This window comes from Chrysemys picta, chromosome 7 (assembly GCF_011386835.1).
Source record: "Chrysemys picta bellii isolate R12L10 chromosome 7, ASM1138683v2, whole genome shotgun sequence".
NCBI lineage: Eukaryota > Metazoa > Chordata > Testudines > Emydidae > Chrysemys > Chrysemys picta.
Genome location: NC_088797.1, coordinates 101,380,343 through 101,397,675, shown reverse-complemented (window position 1 = coordinate 101,397,675; position 17,333 = coordinate 101,380,343). Strand labels below are relative to the sequence as shown.

At 41.4% G+C, this 17,333-nt stretch overlaps 1 protein-coding gene across 4 annotated transcripts in view; it reads left to right on the top strand.

Annotated features, from left to right (window-relative positions):
- Window positions 1–17,333, top strand: part of PWWP2B (PWWP domain containing 2B) — a 68,282-nt gene that overhangs the window by 4,604 nt on the left and 46,345 nt on the right. For 3 of the 4 annotated variants that reach the window (XM_065552142.1, XM_005305321.5, XM_005305320.4), the window contains exon 3: window positions 13,132–14,788. In XM_065552142.1, the coding sequence (XP_065408214.1) occupies window positions 13,132–14,770 (1,639 nt within the window). In that variant the 3' untranslated portion in view covers window positions 14,771–14,788. Of the gene's footprint in view, window positions 1–13,131; window positions 14,789–17,120; window positions 17,198–17,333 lie in introns of those variants that run through there. The other variant, XM_065552143.1, reaches the window with a different exon arrangement.

The following is a 17,333-nucleotide window of genomic DNA, read 5'->3' as shown; positions in this document are numbered from 1 at the left end:
ATTTAATCACACACAAATATAAAGGTTTGTTATTTTTAAAGTTTCATATGTGGCATATATGCTATGTTTTAGCCAATTATCTATATTATGTCTTTATTTAATCCTCTGGTGTAAAGTCCCTGGAATACATCACTGCAAGATAATGGGATCCTTTTACTAGATGAATGGCATGAGAAGAGAAAGTGGAGGCATTAATCAAACATGTCTTGGCTTTCCTTTAGTGTTTTATTTTCTGAGTGGGCACTGTAAATGTGTCCTGCTTTTTGAAGGCCTCAATTTTTTCCTTAATACATTCCTAGACTTTGCTACAGGCTTTCCCCCTCCCCACCCAGCAGTGCAAAACCATTATCCTTTGACAATTATCCTACCGGTATTATCTCTTAATTACATGTGCCAGAAAACATTAATACTAAAGTCATGTGAGTTAACATATGGCTTCATGTTAATTTTATCTATCTACCTCATTGTCTACAGTATGTGAAAGCGCTCAACTCAAACATTTTAAACTAAGATGCAGCTAAATGGGTGTTCACGTGTTTTCCTTCTCATTGTCCAAGTAGCCTGCTAGCATTACTAATATCAAATCTCCCTAGAAATCCTCACGTTATGTAGTCAGCCATTGGAGAAGGACTGCAGCTTTATTGATTTCTCTCTGTCACTGAGGACTCTGAAGCCAATAATGTAGGTTCAATTCCAACATTTGAAGCTTTCCATTCTGGAATTTCTACAGTGATCTTGTTACCATTCTTCTGCCTTCCCTCAGAAGCTTGCCCTATTAAAATGCCAATGCTTTTCAGTTTTTGTTGCTCATCTTAAATCCTCAAGGTGGTGTTTTTGGGGGTTTGTTTCTTTGGTGTTTTGTTTTGATTTATTTATTTATTTATTTATTGGATGGCCTTCTGATGTTCTTCTTTTCTTTAATTTTGGTTGTGGATTCTACTGCAGCAGCAGGGTACCATGGCCATGTCTTCTGCCACAGTGCCATCATGAATATATTGTACCCACCTTGAAGTGGTCAAGACCTCTTCTGACATTGATAGTAGTTGCCCCTGAAACTCGTGTGCTAATTTAATTGAGAGTAGGGGTGATGTTCACACACAGGATGCTTTATTTCATTACAATGATCTTAAAGAATGGTAAGACAATTAATAATAAAATATTCTTCCAGACAATAATGCTTGTTGTACTATTAACTTTAAAACTACAAAAAAAAAAAAAAAGATGGGCAGGATTTCATTTCTATTTGTTCATTTGTATTTACATTCTGAGCTAGGGCAGACTGATTATACATTTATTGGGTAGTCATTTTCACTCTGGCAAAATTTGCCAGTGACTCCCTGGACAAGGGACATGTGAAATGAGACTTTTTATTCTCCATTTTTACAAAATGCTGAATAGTTATCACTTCCCCCAGACCACTTCAGATTTTCCATAATGTTTGGGGCAAGATTTGCAAATGTATTTTGGTGCCTTGACATGCAGGTAGGAGTTTTTAAATTCCAAAATGGATTAGGTGTCTAACTTCTATTGTTTTTAATGACTGCTACGCACCTAACCCATTTAAAACATTTTTGAAAATCCCATTAGAAACCTATTTGCATTTTTGGGCACTTAAATGTCTTTAAAAATATGACCCTTGGTCCTAAATCACTTTTGAAAATGGGACTTATGCTTCTAAGTCGTTTTGGCACTCTTCAAAATTTTACTTTTGGTGCCTAGCCCTTTTTTTTATTTTTTTTTCCCCCCTCCCTTTAACCTTTTGTGGTGGTTTTCCTCTTCAGTGGGAACAATAAGCTACTTCTCCATTTCTAATATGCCTCCTTTAAGGCACTTAAGCTAGGTGTATGCTAAAAAAATTTGTTGGCGTAGCTGTCTGTCAGGGAGGTGGGGGGAAAAAACCCACACCCCCTAACCAACATAGTTGTGATTGTAAACCCCCCAGCGTAAATGCTTCTGTTGGTGTAGTTAATGTCATTCGGGGAGGTGTTTTTACTATGCCTGCAGAAAAACCATTCTATGGCATATGCTGTGCGTACACTGGGGCTATGCCAGTATAGCTGTATCAGCAAAGGCTGTGTAATGTAGATGAGCCCTTAGGATACTTTCAGAATTAACCTTAGAAATGGCAGAGGGGAAGTCAGTGGAATGTTAATGTATGTTCACACTATCACCAGTCCACAAGTTCCTGGCAAAATCAGTTACCTTAAAAATAATCTGAACTTGTGGAGTCCTCTCTTAAAGAGGGTAAAAAACCTCCAATTATCTGACAAATCAGATACCCACATCCTGATGATATTTAACTATATAATCACATAGCAAAAATGGATGTATTAAAGTCTCTTTCTGATAGGGAGAGGACTAAGGAATCCAAAATGGATTTAAGGCAAAAAATTGGGTTCTCTTTCCTGATGTTAATTAGAAATAGGGTAACATGGACCCCAAAAAATGGACCCCCATTTCTTGTAGAACTTTCTATTTCTTTGTGATGATTGGTCCCATCTTGGTGTTTACCTGCTATCACAAAGCTAAACAGAGGTACTTCTGATGTCCATCTTTAGTCTCTTTTAAAAACAGAAATACTGCTGAAGATCTTTGAGATGACCCTTGTGATGTTCTGTTGATTCAATAATATTGGCTATGCTTAAGCCATCTTGCAAGGAGATTCAGTAAAACAATTGGGAGCCTAACCCTTTCCTTTAAGTGAGGTTGTGTTAAGGGGTGGAAGATAGCTCTTTTTTTTTTTTTTTTTCCCCTTCCAGCATCTAGTAGGAATGAGAAACTTTTAATCACTCTAGCTGGAGGCTGATATGGAAGAGGGAATCCCTGAGCCATGTACAGTACTTGGCTACAGTACATGGCAGTTAGACCTTTTCAACAGGGTTTGGATCACGGATCTTGTTGGTTGGTGAGTCTCCCTTCTTGCAGGCCCCTGCTTAATATTCCAGTCAGTCTACCTAGCTATAGGTGAATGAATATTGTGCCATATACTGGAGTATCTAGGTACCAATGGGGCTAGTTCTCTTGTTAGTAGGTGTCCAGTAACCATCTCATACCCTTATTTAGGTGCTGACCTTGCAATAATCTATACAGGTAGACTCCTAGCTCCTTGTGGAGCCCCAATTACTTCATTGGGCCTCCACTTATGCCCAAATAAATCTGTTAGTCTTTAAGGTGCCACCAGACTCCTTGTTGTTTTTACACAGATATAAGGATTCTCTTGTGTGGATCAGACTGGAGGATTGGGGCCCTACTGCCATGAAAACTTTGGCCAAGATTTTCAAGGGCGACTTGTGGGATCTCATTTCTGAGTGCCAATTTAGACAGCTTAAAGAAGCTGGGCACTCAGTAACTTCTGAAAATCAGGCTGCTTTACAGTGTCTCAGTTTAGGCACCCGAAATCACTAGTTGCCCAAAAACTTTAAGGTCAAGATTCTCATGGTAGCTTTCAATAGCACAAAATAATGGACACTAATCTTGCTTATCTGTTGATTTGGCTACTGAAAGTAGAGCTAGAACATGCCAGTGAAGAATCTGCACTTATTCTGTTGCAGTGGAAGATGGATCTATTTACAAAGCAGATGCCTAATGTAACATTGAAGTACTAGATTTTGCTTCCATAAGAAAAGTTCAAACTCAAGCAATACTGTTGGTCCCACAAAAAGCAAGAAAATTCCTAGGATTGTAAAGCCACTTAATGTCCTGTTGAGAACAAGGGGCTAGAGCAAGACTGCATCTGAAACCCTTTACGTATTGTGTCTCTATGGCCAAAGCTTGAAAAATAAACTTGCTTGGAAGTTTCCTTGGGTAAATGCCACTGAGTTCTGCAGAACCTAAACTTTTTACTTTTCTCTTTTATTTTGGGTATGAAATTTCTAATGCTTAGGTTCCCGCGCTGATTAGGCCTCAACTGGAGTATTGTGTCCAGTTCTGGGTACCACATTTTGGGAAAGATATGGACAAACTGGAGAGAGTTCAGAGAAGAGCAACAAAAATGATTAAAGGTCTAGAAAACATGACTATGAGGGAAGATTGAAAAAAAAATTGGGTTTGTTTAGTCTGGAGAAGAGCGGACAGAGAGGACATGACAGTTTTCAAGTACATAAAAGGTTGTTAGAAGGAGGAGGGAGAAAAATTATTGTTCTTAACCTCTGAGGGTACGATAAGAAGCAATGGGCTTAAATTGCAGCAAGGGAGGTTTAGGTTGGACATTAGGAAAAACTTCCTAACTGTCAGGGTGGTTAAGCACTAGAATAAATTGCCTAGGGAGGCTGTGGAATATCCATCATTGGGGATTTTTAAGAGCAGGTTGGACAAACACCTGTCAGGGATGGTCTAGATAATACGTAGTCCTGCCTTGAGTGCAGGAGACTGGACTAGATGATCTCTTGAGGTCCCTTCCAGTTCTGAGAGTCTATGATTCAGCCCTATCAAGGGGGTGGGTCTTTTCTGCTGCTGCTTAGAGCTTTAATAAAGAACAGCAGAGTGAAAGCTGGCCAGAGTCCTGTCAAACTTTTTGTGCTACTACTCAGGCCTTGGCTAAACTGGCGCTGTACAGCGCTGCCACTGGCGCTGTACAGCTGCCGCAGCGCTGTGAATTGCCAAGTGTAGCCAAGGCCTCAGAAGCCTGCTGGCAGCAGTGAAACTGACAAGATTCAGGCAGTTCCATGTTGCTGTTTGGGAGGTTTAGTTGAGCAACAGGAGCTATTCTTCCAGAAGAAAGTTTGGAGTGGGGTGAGGGTGGGGTGGAGAGATGATGGGAATAGAGTAGATGCCGCAGCCAAAAGTTGGAGGAAAGGGAGAACAGAAGAGATCTCACCCCACCTTGCATCAGCCAAGAAATGTTGCATTCATTTCTCTCCTCTACTAATTAGAGGGGTTCTTTTTGTGGTGGGGATGGTAGGTTAGCACTCCACATGTATCAGAAATCTACTCTCTGGAGGCTGAGATTAAAACTAAAGCCTCCCAGCTGGGTCCAGGATGGAACTCTGCTAGCAAGCCTAGCACCCTTCCCTTTCCCAGCATTGGAGGGGTGGGCAGGGTGTGTGTGTGTGTGTCTGATGAATAAAGGCCTGCATCTCATGTCTTTGGCTAATAAACACAGTCCTTTGGGGGTATATGTGGGGCTGAGGGGGAAAGAGGGAGATTGATGCAATATGAAAGAAATGTAGTTCTGGGAGGGAGAAGTGAAGGGCAGTGAAAACAACATGGAGAAAAGAGACCTCATGATCTATTGTAGGAATAAAGAGAGTAGGGTAAAACAAGGAAGGGAAAGGTGGTGTTTTTAAAAACTGAAAAATCTAGGGAGGTGTAGTATGTTTAAAAAAAAAAAAGCCCCGTAGAAAGCTGACTGTTAGTGCTATAACTAAAAACAGTACAGAACTGTTTATTTCTTTCAGTATGTGGTGTGTGGCTTTGGGAAGTCTGGTGGCACAGGAATCTTTCACCCTGGCTAGTAGGATTTACCCAGACACCTTTTTTCTAAGCCTTGCCTGTGGCCATCAGCATCACAGGAATTTGCACATACAATCCATATTTTTCTGACAGTGAAGGAACAGATGTTTCTCTTCAAAGGAAAATACCATTTCAAGATCACAGCTTCTGGACCTAAGCTTATGTAGGAAGCATGAGCTGCTGCTGCTTCCCCCACCCTCTAACCATACACCCCCTGTATCCTTTAACTCATGCACTGAGAGGAGGGCATAAAAACAAAACAAAAAATGGTAATCATGTATAGGTATAGAATAATCTTCCAAGAAATGCCTGCGCTTGCCTGCATATGGGGACACTTTTTTAAACAACATGCACTCAGACTTTACTGGGACTGACTAGAACTCTTATCAGTTCAAAACACTGATTTCTGTGTGGATTTTGGTTTGTCATCTTGAGTTTAATAAATGTGAAACCCAAGTTCACATCCTAGCTTAGTATTTACATTAATGAAGGACTATAACCTGGTTGACTGCATTTACAATGTTCTTGCTAGCAAGACTGGCCAGTTTTGATGTAATCTAAATTATAGAGCTGAATCTTAATTATGTGTGGGTTTAAACATTTCCAAAACAGAGGATGGTGTTGCCTGTCTCCAGGGAGAGAGGGGATTGAGGAAATTATAGTTCCATTTTGGCTGTGCATGTCCCAGAAGGCTAAGACTAAAAACTGAATTCATGTCCTGTAGTACTGGTGCCTATAATACCCAGACCCAGGCTGGTGCCTGTAATACCCAGACACTTTCACATGCCCCTAAGCTCAAGAAAATGAAAATGCAGAGTCTGTTACTGAGCAGATTTGAATATGCTGCATCAATAATGACATTTTATATATCTGCACGTTGTTAAGTAATTTGTGCAGGTCAGGAGAAAAAACTAGGTTTAGCTAAGTTTGTGTTACTCTGTGTAAGACTTTATTAAAAACTGAAGTGTGGTAATGGAAGTATGTTTCATGAAATGTACTTAATATCATGTAGTAGGTGATAGGTTTTAATTATGCAGTTTATTTGAAGAGTCCAGAAATTTGTCCAGAAATGCCAGTCCAGAAATTTGTTCAGTTGCAGGCTGATCAGAATTACTTTATTTTCTGTGTGGGGTTATTTTTAATCGTTCTGCAGCTACACTTGTCTAGAGTAACTTACATTTGTAGCAGTTTTCCAAAAGAAATAAGAAGGTATAAAATAATGTAAGTTCTACTCATTGAGTGCCTCTATTAAATCACATTAGCCTATTGGTCACATGGCCTTTTTACATTTGTGATTGAACAGAGGGGAGTAGCGTATGGTGATGAGGGCCGTATAAGTATCTAGACAAATGTAAGGACTAGTCACTATGAACTCATCCTCCCTAGCTCCTTTGGATGAGTGATGGGGCTGGTAGATGGTCAGAACTTCACAAACTGGGGAGTTGGTGGCAAAGGCAACACAATCTTTGGACTTGCCCTCTCATCCCAAAGGTAAACTGGTAGGGAGATTTGAAAGGAAATTTTTTTTCCTCAAAACTAATTTAAAAATCCCCAACATGAACAAAGCAAATGTAGGCTGACTTTGTGGGTAAAAGCAGCAAAAAATGGCTCCTCAGGATAAAATAGTCCCCTCAGTTGTCTCTCTTGGATTCAGACCATATACTACAGTACTGAGTATTACTTGCCCAGTAGTCTGCAGTACTATGGTATCTTGTCCAAAGCTACGAGACACAATAAATACTAAGGGAATTCTGCACCAAAAAAATAAAAATTCTGCACAAAATATTTTAATAATTCTGCATATTTTATTTGTCAAAGTAACACAATTTAATCATGCCAGTTTCATGTTGATAATTTATATCAAAATACCTGCCAGCAACTGTCTGAAACAATACAGATGACAAAAAAAAGATTCAGGAAATGTTTTTTGGACAAATAGATTCCTTACTAGGCCTATAAATACAGAACTCTGAGTAATAATTCACTTAAACTACAATATAGAAACATATTTCCCGCACCCCCTCAGAAGCAGTGCAAAGGCTTGGGGGAGTCAGGAGTAACAGAGGAGCTGAGGGAGAAGGAAGTTATTGGTGGGGAGGAGCCTGGGGATGAACTTGGAGGGTTGTTGAGTGTGGGTGGTGGGAGAAGTATGGAACAGGGTGGTTTTTGGGCAGGGAGGGATTGTTAGGGAGCTTCCACCATGCATTCCCTAGTTGACCCCAGCCTCTCTCAATCAGTCAGCAGCTGGGGCTGGCCCAGTAGTGGCTGCTCTCTGTTCTGGTGCCACAGTGGCCCCTAGTGGGAGACAGGCATAACTGCAGCACCTTTCCAGGGGAATGTATTTTCTGCAGGGAACGGGGGAGGGAAATGCATGGCACATGAATTCTGCACATATTCAGTAGTGCAGAATTCCCCCAGGAGTAAATAGAGAAAAATGTCTTCTCTTGAGGGCCTCAATTTCACTGCCATTGCCTTCACCACCAATCTGAAGTTATTTAAGATATAGAGTTCAACTTCCACTTGCTTTGTTTTGTGCTATAATCCTCAAACAAATCTTTGGGATGGGAATAAGCTCAGTCAGTAGACTAGAAAGATGTTGCCAGTCTGTACTTAGCTCATTTCAATGCAATTATGATTGTGGTGGCAGCTTTATGTAGGCAGATCCAAAACCAAAATGATCAATTTAAACTCCCATCTGGAAACAAACCTGAAAGCCAAGGTACACTGTGGTGCTACCCCACCTTAAGTTTCCCAAGGCTTTGTGTAGCCTTGCAGAGAGTGCATCGCCAATACTCTAATCTCCATGTGACACAGCCGGGGACAACTATGAACCTGGCTATACAAACCCTTTCCCCCAAAAGCTGTCTGGGCCATGGCAGCTGCTACCTGAGAATGCTGGAGCAACCAGGGATCTAAAATAGCCCCTGAATTGCAAATCTGAGTAATTAACAGTCTGGGCAGTCCCTCAGTCAGAGGCTTGTAGTTTCTCCCAAACCACCAGCATTATTTGAGGCTGGGCAAGGCTGGACCTCAGCCAGTCAAAGGATTGAACTGCTGCGTGGGGGCTGGACATATGGCAGCAATGTGACTACTTCTGGATTGCACAGAGCTGACATTAGGGACTATCACTTTACTACAATTTTGTATAGAGCCTAGCGCAGTGAGGCCCCAGCCTGGTTGAGCCTTCTGGGCACTACAACAATATAAATGTTAACTAATTGTCAGCTCAACCCTTATTGCAGAGCTATCCCTTGATTGGTTTAAGGAATGGGTAAAGCACAGAGGGTAAGCCCAGGCAGACCCCCATTCGTTCATACTAGTTCAGTGACTTCACTAAACTTTCTCAAATCAGGGACCTGATTTGATTACGCGCACTCACACTCTCCGGCATTGCAATCTGGCCATATATCAGTCTCCATCTGCTATAGCTGGCTGACCTTTACCGTTAGCACTGTTTATGGATCTTAATTACTCTTTTTTTAAAATGTTTTTTACTTTACTATGATTGTCAACTTTGGGATGCAGATTAGGGTACTGAGGCTCATCTAATCAGTGCCAAATGTACTAATTGTAATCCACAATTCTGATGATTCTCCCCAGAAACTGTTGTCGTCCCACTTCTCAGGAGAAGTTTAATACCTGAGTGCTAGGCCATGGTCTACTAAAACTTCATTACTCTTGCAAAACATGCCATAGCAAAGTCACTGACCTTATAAAGGACTGGATCATAGTAAATTTACTCATACGCTCTGGTGATTTCAGTGGGATTGCTCATGTGAGTTAGGCTAGTAGGATCAAGCCTTTAGAGAATCGACAAGGCCTGAACTTGCTTGCTTTAATGACTCTGGTAGTTCTGTTTAAACCCTTGGGCCTACTTGTAAGAGTAAGGTAAACAGAATTTACCTTCTAATGGAGTGGAATAGAGGAAAATTCCTCCATTGCATAGTTTTATTTGGTCAAGCCAGAACCGTTCCACTTAACTGAATAAATAAAGTATCACACAGTTCCGACCAAAGCTGCGTGAATAATAGCACTATATTGGTTTCCATTATAAGCTCCACTAATACCTCAGGTTCGATGTGCAACTTATAGTTGCTTTATAGCAAATATGTTAGCAGAGTCTGTCACTTTAAAACTTTTAATTCTCAGGTTTGACTTTTCTTTTTTCGTAAAGCTCTCAAAACAAAATAGCTTAGTTTTAAATTATATTTTGCAGGCAGTTTAGTTCTTTTTCCTGTAGACTAAGCTAATTTTCTTCTAATTTGGAAAGTAAATGTCACCTAGACAAGGTATCTAAATATAAAAATGGTCAAGATGTCATAATCTCTCTGCAAGTAAATGGAAAGGAAATGTTCTTTCTAGAAAAGGCAAATTAAAACTTTATAGTCATCCAGTTACTAAATTATTTGAATTCTTAAAGAACAAAGAATAGCGATGAGTCGGTGCCAAAATTAAGGGCCAATTCCTGCTTTCGTGACTTATGGAAGCAATTTCTTTTTTTTTCCCTGGTGGGTTTTCTCTCACCAATCAGGTAAGAAGGGTTTGGCCTGTAATTAACAATGTCTGCAAAAACAAAACTGAAACCAGTGTACAGTTTCCATAATAAATTGGAGGAGTATGTGCATGCTGGTTAGTGTTAGGAAGTGGGGGAGTGTCAGTGAGTTTATAAGGCTAGTCCAGTCTTGGGAAGAAAGCCACCATCTCTCTTCTTTAATATCTGATTGTATGCGACCTCTGCTAATGCTCCTCTAGGAAGAAGTGTTTCATTACTTTGGTGTGCAACTGTCATCTGAAACAGCAGTAGCCTAAAAAGATCTGCAGTGAGAGTGTGAGGTTTACCCTTCCAGCGAAAAGTTCCACCCTGGGGATATGGTGCTGAGAAAGAAATACCGCAACCTTACCAGTCAGGTCTGAAGGCACCTACTGGAGGCAAAGCAGGAGATGCTCCTGGGTGATCAGCAGCACGTGCAGTCAAACTGAATCAGCTTGCCTATTCCAACTCCTCGCAGCCAACTATACTCCTATCCCCTTGGGTTCTTTGTGCTGCTGTCTGGAAGGGATTGGACATGAGGTTGAGGGAGTTTCCGTACTTCTCAATTATTCTCTGAGCTGGGGATGCCAAAGCCTCAAAGAGAATTGTGGGATATGACAAATGTCTTGTAGCAACTCGTAGGATCAGGGCCGCCTCCAGGGTTTTGGCCGCCCCAAGCAGCTCTTCCCTCCCACCCCACCCCCCCCTCCCACCCCCCCCAAGGCCACAATCATGATCGCGATCTGCGGTGGCAATTTGGCGGGAGGTCCTTCGCTCCCAGTGGGAGTGAGGGACCGTCCGCTGAATTGCCGCCGAATAGCTGGACCTGCCGCCCCGCTCCGGAGTGGCTGTCCCAAGTGCCTGCTTGCCAAGCTTGTGCCTGGAGCCGGCCCTGCATAGGATAAAAATAGCTCATCTAGGTCTTTGTTAGAGAGGATGATCACCATTACAAGGAGAATGTTGCCTGCTTCCAATCACTTAAGAATGGAAGGGCTTTCTATTAGTAAAGGACAGTTGTTTTAAAGAAGGTCATTGCTGCTAAAACTGATCTTTTAATATAAAGTGCAATAGGGAATCTTCCCCCAAGTCCCAGTGGTGCTGAGAGCCATTGAACCAAACTGTCAGCCCTCTCTATGATGGAAACCACTTTAAGCCAGGGGATGTGGCAGCACCCCAAGTTCCAGTATTTATGCCAAGGCCTGGCTTGTCTCAAAGTACTTGGTGAAGTACATTTTAGAGCTTAAAAATATGGCTACACGTTTCATGCTATATTTCTTGTTGGAGTCAAAATATTGGAGAAAAGGGCTGAATTGGAGTTATTAAAAACAAAAATTTGTTTTTGGGATGTCTTGCTGCTGAAATTTGATCCAGAAAAAACACAGCTTGGCTCTTGAGTTTTCAGGCCCACAGAAAAACTATTGTATTCCTTGTTAAAGGAATACATGTCGTTTCATATATGGAACCATTGAGACAATAAACATGGAACCTCATGATGGCCTTTTTTAAGAAGTGACTATTTTACAAAGAACTTGCAACTTACTTATTCTTCAGTCTGTCAAGAACAGCCTGGGCATTAATAGGTCAGTGGAACATAATGCTCTCCTGGCTTAATAAAACCTAAGCACAAAGTAGAATTTCATATTGCAAAGAGTCATTTTGTCAGACTCGTGTTCATGGAAAATCTGTCTCCCATTAATCCTTTGCTGCTGTTCTGCAGAGAAAGGTGAATTCCTTCTTTAGACAGCATTTTTCATACTGAAGCTGTAAACCTTCAGAATGATAAACTGATAGTTTAGTGTGCAAAGCACAGTCCTTGGCATGTAATTGTTAACCCTGATCCTGAACAAGCAAGAAAATCCTGAAGGCCAGGCCAAGGAACAGAAATGAACCACTGCAGCAAAGTATATCCCAAACATGTGGGTAGGGAAAGGGAGGGGAAAATCTACAAAGAGCTGGTGGTGTGATGAAGCAGTGTTTCCACTCATTGTCTTGGCTTTCCATTCCCCACAGATGTGACACTGGGCCTTGCTTGGCTAAGACTTCAGAGATTAGCACAGATACAATGTCTGGTCCAGCAACATATCTGTTGGCGCAATTGGCTGTCACTATTCAGAAGAAATCTATGGAAATAAAATGTTACATACTCAGTGTGTGCAATAGTGTAATATTCAATGATAAAATTTGGCATTGCATAAATGACATTTTCTGCTTGATTTGGCTAGCTTGGAGAAATAGGAAGTACTCAGCGGCGGCTCCAGGCACCAGCGCTCCAAGTGCATGCCTAGGGCGGGAAGCTGCGGGGGTCGCCCTGCCAGTCCCTGCGAGGGTGGCGGTCAGGCAGCCTTCAGCAGCTTGCCTGCGGGAGGTCTCGCAGCTTCAGCGGCAATTCGGCAGCGGGTACGCCGAAGCTGCAGGACCGGCGGACCTCCCGCAGGCAAGCCGCCGAAGGCAGCCTGCCTGCCGTGCTTGGGGTGGCAAAAAAGCTAGAGCCGCCCCTGCAAGTTCCTTTTTTTTTTGTTTTTGTTTTTTTTCTTTTTTCTTCAGAGAAGTAGATGAATAATGGCTCAGGGTGAACGTGCTTGCTACTATAAAAACCCCATGCTTGAATGTACAGGCTGGGAAATTACTCATTCAGTGACCTGGATTGCACGTGCATGTGGCTCAACTGTTGCATAGTAATCTGAAAACTTAGTCTCAAAAGTCTAGCATACTGAAAGATTCGTTAATAGTGTCCCAAAGACTTGCAGTGTTCTACTCTTCTATACATCATCTTTTCCATGGTATTACTAGCCTGTTGAGTGTGGCTGTCATAGGAGTAAAGTACTTGTTCTGGGTTGTGTGACTGGTGTTAGACTAGAAACAAAACATGCACACACGTCACTAATACAATGGTAAGGCTGAGAATTCAGTGCAGAAGTCACGTTGGACTTTCCACCCAAAAAGTAGATTATACGCTCTGTATGTTTTGAGATGGCACTTAACAGGATAAAATCCGCTGCTGTTTCAAAATGAAGGGAAAATGTTGACTTCTTAGTGCATTGGGCAAATATTCTTTCAGAAAATGGCATTTTTTTGTAAGTTTAATTTTTGTCAAAGAAACCTTTTTCAAACAGTTCTGATTTGTGTATTTTTTTTCCACACTGCTATAGGTCTGGGTTGTTCTGTCTTCCACCACCTTCATTGCCAAAGCAAGAGGAACCTCCTGCTGATGCTTGCACTAACTGGGTTCCTGAAGACAGACAGCCTGTGAAGGGTGAGACTGAGTCACAGTTTTCTAGTGAAAAACCTCCCAAAGGAAACCATGATGAACAGGTTCCTCCTCTTTTGCCACCTCCATCACCAGGCAATGTTCCTCCTTACCCTCCCTATTTTGAGGGAGCTCCTTTTCCTCCTCCCTTATGGTTAAGACACACATATAACCAATGGGTTCCTCAGCCACCACCAAGGACTATAAAGAGGACAAAAAGACGGTTGTCACGAAATAGAGACCCAGGAAGGCTCATCATGAGTACTATTAGACTGAGGCCCAGGCAAGTGCTCTGTGAAAAATGTAAAAACACTCTGAACCCAGAGGAAGCGAACAAAGCCAGGCAAAATGCTAAAACAAGGAGGAAGCTAAGTATTCAGGACAAGGAGCAAAAAAAGCACAGTGATTCTGATTATGTGGAGAAAAGGAATAAAAGAGAAAAGAGGGAGGAAGACAAATTTTCTGGGGAATTAGTGCATCGAACTCCAGTTATAAAAATATCCTACAGCACGCCACAAGGTAAAGGCGAAGTTGTGAAAATTCCCTCCCGGATTCATGGCTCGGTTAAACCGTTTTGTCCACAGCGGATATTGCAGAATGGAGGGGAGGACCAAGAGGAGAACAGAGACTCTGAACGATATCAGGAAACCAAATGTTTTATGGATAAGTCGGCAAGCAGCCAACTTGCTTCCATTCCAAAACTGAAATTAACTAGGCCTGTGCATTCCAGTGCAGATGTTCCACCTCCCAAAATCAGACTGAAACCTCATCGAATAAATGATGGTCAGAGTGTTTCCATTTATAAAGCAGAACTTATTGATGAGATAAATGACCTTCAGAGTAGCAGGGAGTCCAATCCTTCTGTATTTTACACTGATGAATCTGCAGATAGAAGTTTAGCAGAGATGTCTTCAGGGAGTTCAGGTGACGATGATGACTTCAAAAGATTTCCCCAAGGTAAAGATGGACATGATAACTTGGCTTTTCTTATGAATTATCGTAAAAGGAAGGCAGATTCTTCTAGTTTATCGGTGTGTAGCAATGACAGTCTAGATGAATCCAAATCCTCTAGTTCAGAAGTAACATCACCAGAAATGTGTGACTTTTTACCTGGTGATGATGCGTCTGTCTCTTCATCTTCAAAAGATGAGCGTAAAATTGTGCCACCATTAACAGTTAGACTACATACACAGAGTGTCTCTAAATGTGTCACTGAAGATGGAAGAACTGTTTCAGTGGGGGATATTGTTTGGGGTAAAATTCATGGTTTCCCATGGTGGCCGGCACGTGTTCTTGACATAAACCTTAGCCAGAAGGAAAATGGAGAACCTTCCTGGCGAGAAGCTAAAGTATCATGGTTTGGTTCTCCAACAACCTCATTCTTATCTGTTTCAAAACTCTCTCCTTTCTCTGAATCTTTCAAACTGAGATTTAATCGTAAGAAGAAAGGGATGTATCGGAAAGCTATTACAGAAGCTGCAAAGGCAGTAGAGCATCTGACCCCAGAAATAAGAGATCTCTTAACACAGTTTGAAACATAACTTTGCCTCCAGTACCAGGTGAGTGCATACTGGACTGATGCTTCCTGAACTAACGTTCTTGTACAGCTTGCATTTGTCTTATTGTCATGTCTGTTCTTATTTCACTTTGTTTTGTCTTTAACCCTAATCTTTTAGGCAACTCAAACTTCTTATTCAGAGGTCTAGAAACCCATGTTTAAGTGACCTTTCAGAGGGCTGTGAACCTGCAGCTCTCACGGACTTCAGTGAGACTCAGGAAGCAGCCCCTTAATAATAGTAGGGGACTATGGGCCAATTTATTGCTGTGGGGAATGGAGCATTGTTGCTCAGGGTGGCCACATGCTACCTCCCAACCAGCTATGCTAGTGAACAGCTACTGTACCATCTGGACAGATGAGGGCACAGACATGTAATAACATGGGATTCTAAATGTGGGTATGTGAGAAACAGACTCATGCAGTCTTGTTTTGACTCTGACAGTGACATTGTAGGTAAGTGACTTGACTGTCTTTGTTTTGCCATCTAAGTACAGATGGGTGTAATAATACTTGCCTACCTAACAAAGGTGTAATGGCTATTGACTGACTGTACTTATATATGCTAAAATTCATCCTGCTATGGCTGAAGACCTAGTGGCCCCTAGGCCCTTAGCTGCTTTGGTGAGCTGTCCCTTGAAAAAACACTTCATGCGTAGACATTAGTACAAGCAGTTGGCTTTAATAATCAAAGATGCTCACAATGGCCCTCTCTCTACCCCCTTCATTCTTCTCGAAGTCTGACAGTCCACTTGGGTTTGCTTCCTTCTGCAAAAGATATTCTCTTCTTTGTGTCTCACTTTAAACTACAATAATCACATTATTTGTCCTAAAGCTAAGAACAAAACACTTGGTTCCTTTTTCTCTGGCAATTTCCTAAAAGTACAATACCCTGGGTACTACTAAGAGAAGGTGGAAGGGCATCTACATAGTAATCCGTTCTTGGGAACAGCTGAAAGCATAATATTGGTTCTCCTATGTGACTGAAGAAGAGAGACTTTTTCTCTCACTGCTAAGTTGTAATATGCATGTCTGTGATCAGTCTTCAGTGTTTAAAATTACAAAATGTAGCAGAAATTCAAATAGCTTTATTATTTTAATTGCAATTTGCATTTTATAGGCCCTGTCCCTGCTCCAATTGAAGTCCATGGCAAAACTCCTGGTGATATTGAATAAGATCAAGATTTGTCTCTTGCATCCTGCTGATGGTGGCTATCATGCTAAACATGACCACATCCATGACACTTACAGATTGGGACCTCAGTGAAAGATGTTTAAACCAGGATAGAAACTAACCCCCCTCCCCGAAATAACAATTCTGTTAGAAGAAATTTTCCTCTCTAGTTTTGTGTTCTGGCTCCCATAGAACTCAGTATTGATTCATCACTTTGTCCCTTATTTCCCTCATTTGCCTAGTTTAAGAAATGCGTACACAAGCCAATGATATTTTTTTTCCCAAGTTTCTAGCATGAGGACACTTACTCATGATTATAGCAATATTTGACTACACACTTCAGCTGACTTCAGCTATTGGGACTAAGATGGTAAATGTTGGTATAATCCTGAGGCAGGCAGGTTTGATCTAGAGGAAAATGAAGGGAAATTCCACTGACAGTTTGCTTTTGCAAACTTATTCTGGATAGTTAAATCTCCAAAAACTGCACTAATGAGAAGCACTGGTCGTTCTTTCATTCTCCATCAAATGTGCCCAGCTTATTTACCTGAATGTGAGAGAGACCCAGAATTCTCCCTTTTTCTTTGTACCATTGTGCCAAATTCTCACTTCTCCTAGGTAAAAACTCTAATTGAGCTTAGAAAGGCCTTAAGGCATTCTTGGAAACTTTCTTTACCGTTTCTCTACCCAATTGCCTTATCTGACTCACCTTTTCAGTCCTCTGCTAAAATTATCTGTCAGTCTCCATGAGAAAATATTAACAGTTGTCAATAACTATCTGCTAGCTGTGCCATAACATAATTCTGTACCAACCAGGAGGCAGCCATCACGTCTGATGACTTGTCAGGAGGGAAAGGGGCAGGAGATCAAAGGTCATTATCACTTGGATCTTCAGTGTGACAAACATGTCTACTAATACACTGTACTGCTCCTACACTGGATTTTTCTTGTTTGTGGCTCCTTTTTTCCCCACTGTCTTGCTTTTACATATTAATGCATATCATAAGATTAACTCGTCGATGATACCTTATTTGAATACCTTGTCTAAAACTAGCTTTCTGTCCCTTCAGTGGGACAGAGTTTCATTGCTTTCTGTGAATTTTCGTGAGACAGAACTGAAGTTTTTGGTAACTGACTACTTTTTTCCTTTTCCTTGCTATAGGTCACAGTGGCAATCAGTCATGCCAGGAACAACTTGTTTGTGTTGTAAATCAAAGTGTGTCCTTTTTTTAGGAAGTTCAGAGGTGACAGTATTTTTTATGTCTCTGATACAGTAATTAACAAGATTACGTAGCCATACTTGTAATAACATACTTTGTGCCATTGCAAAAATGGGCTCATTAATAGTTGAGTGAGGGGAGATCTGTTTACAAAC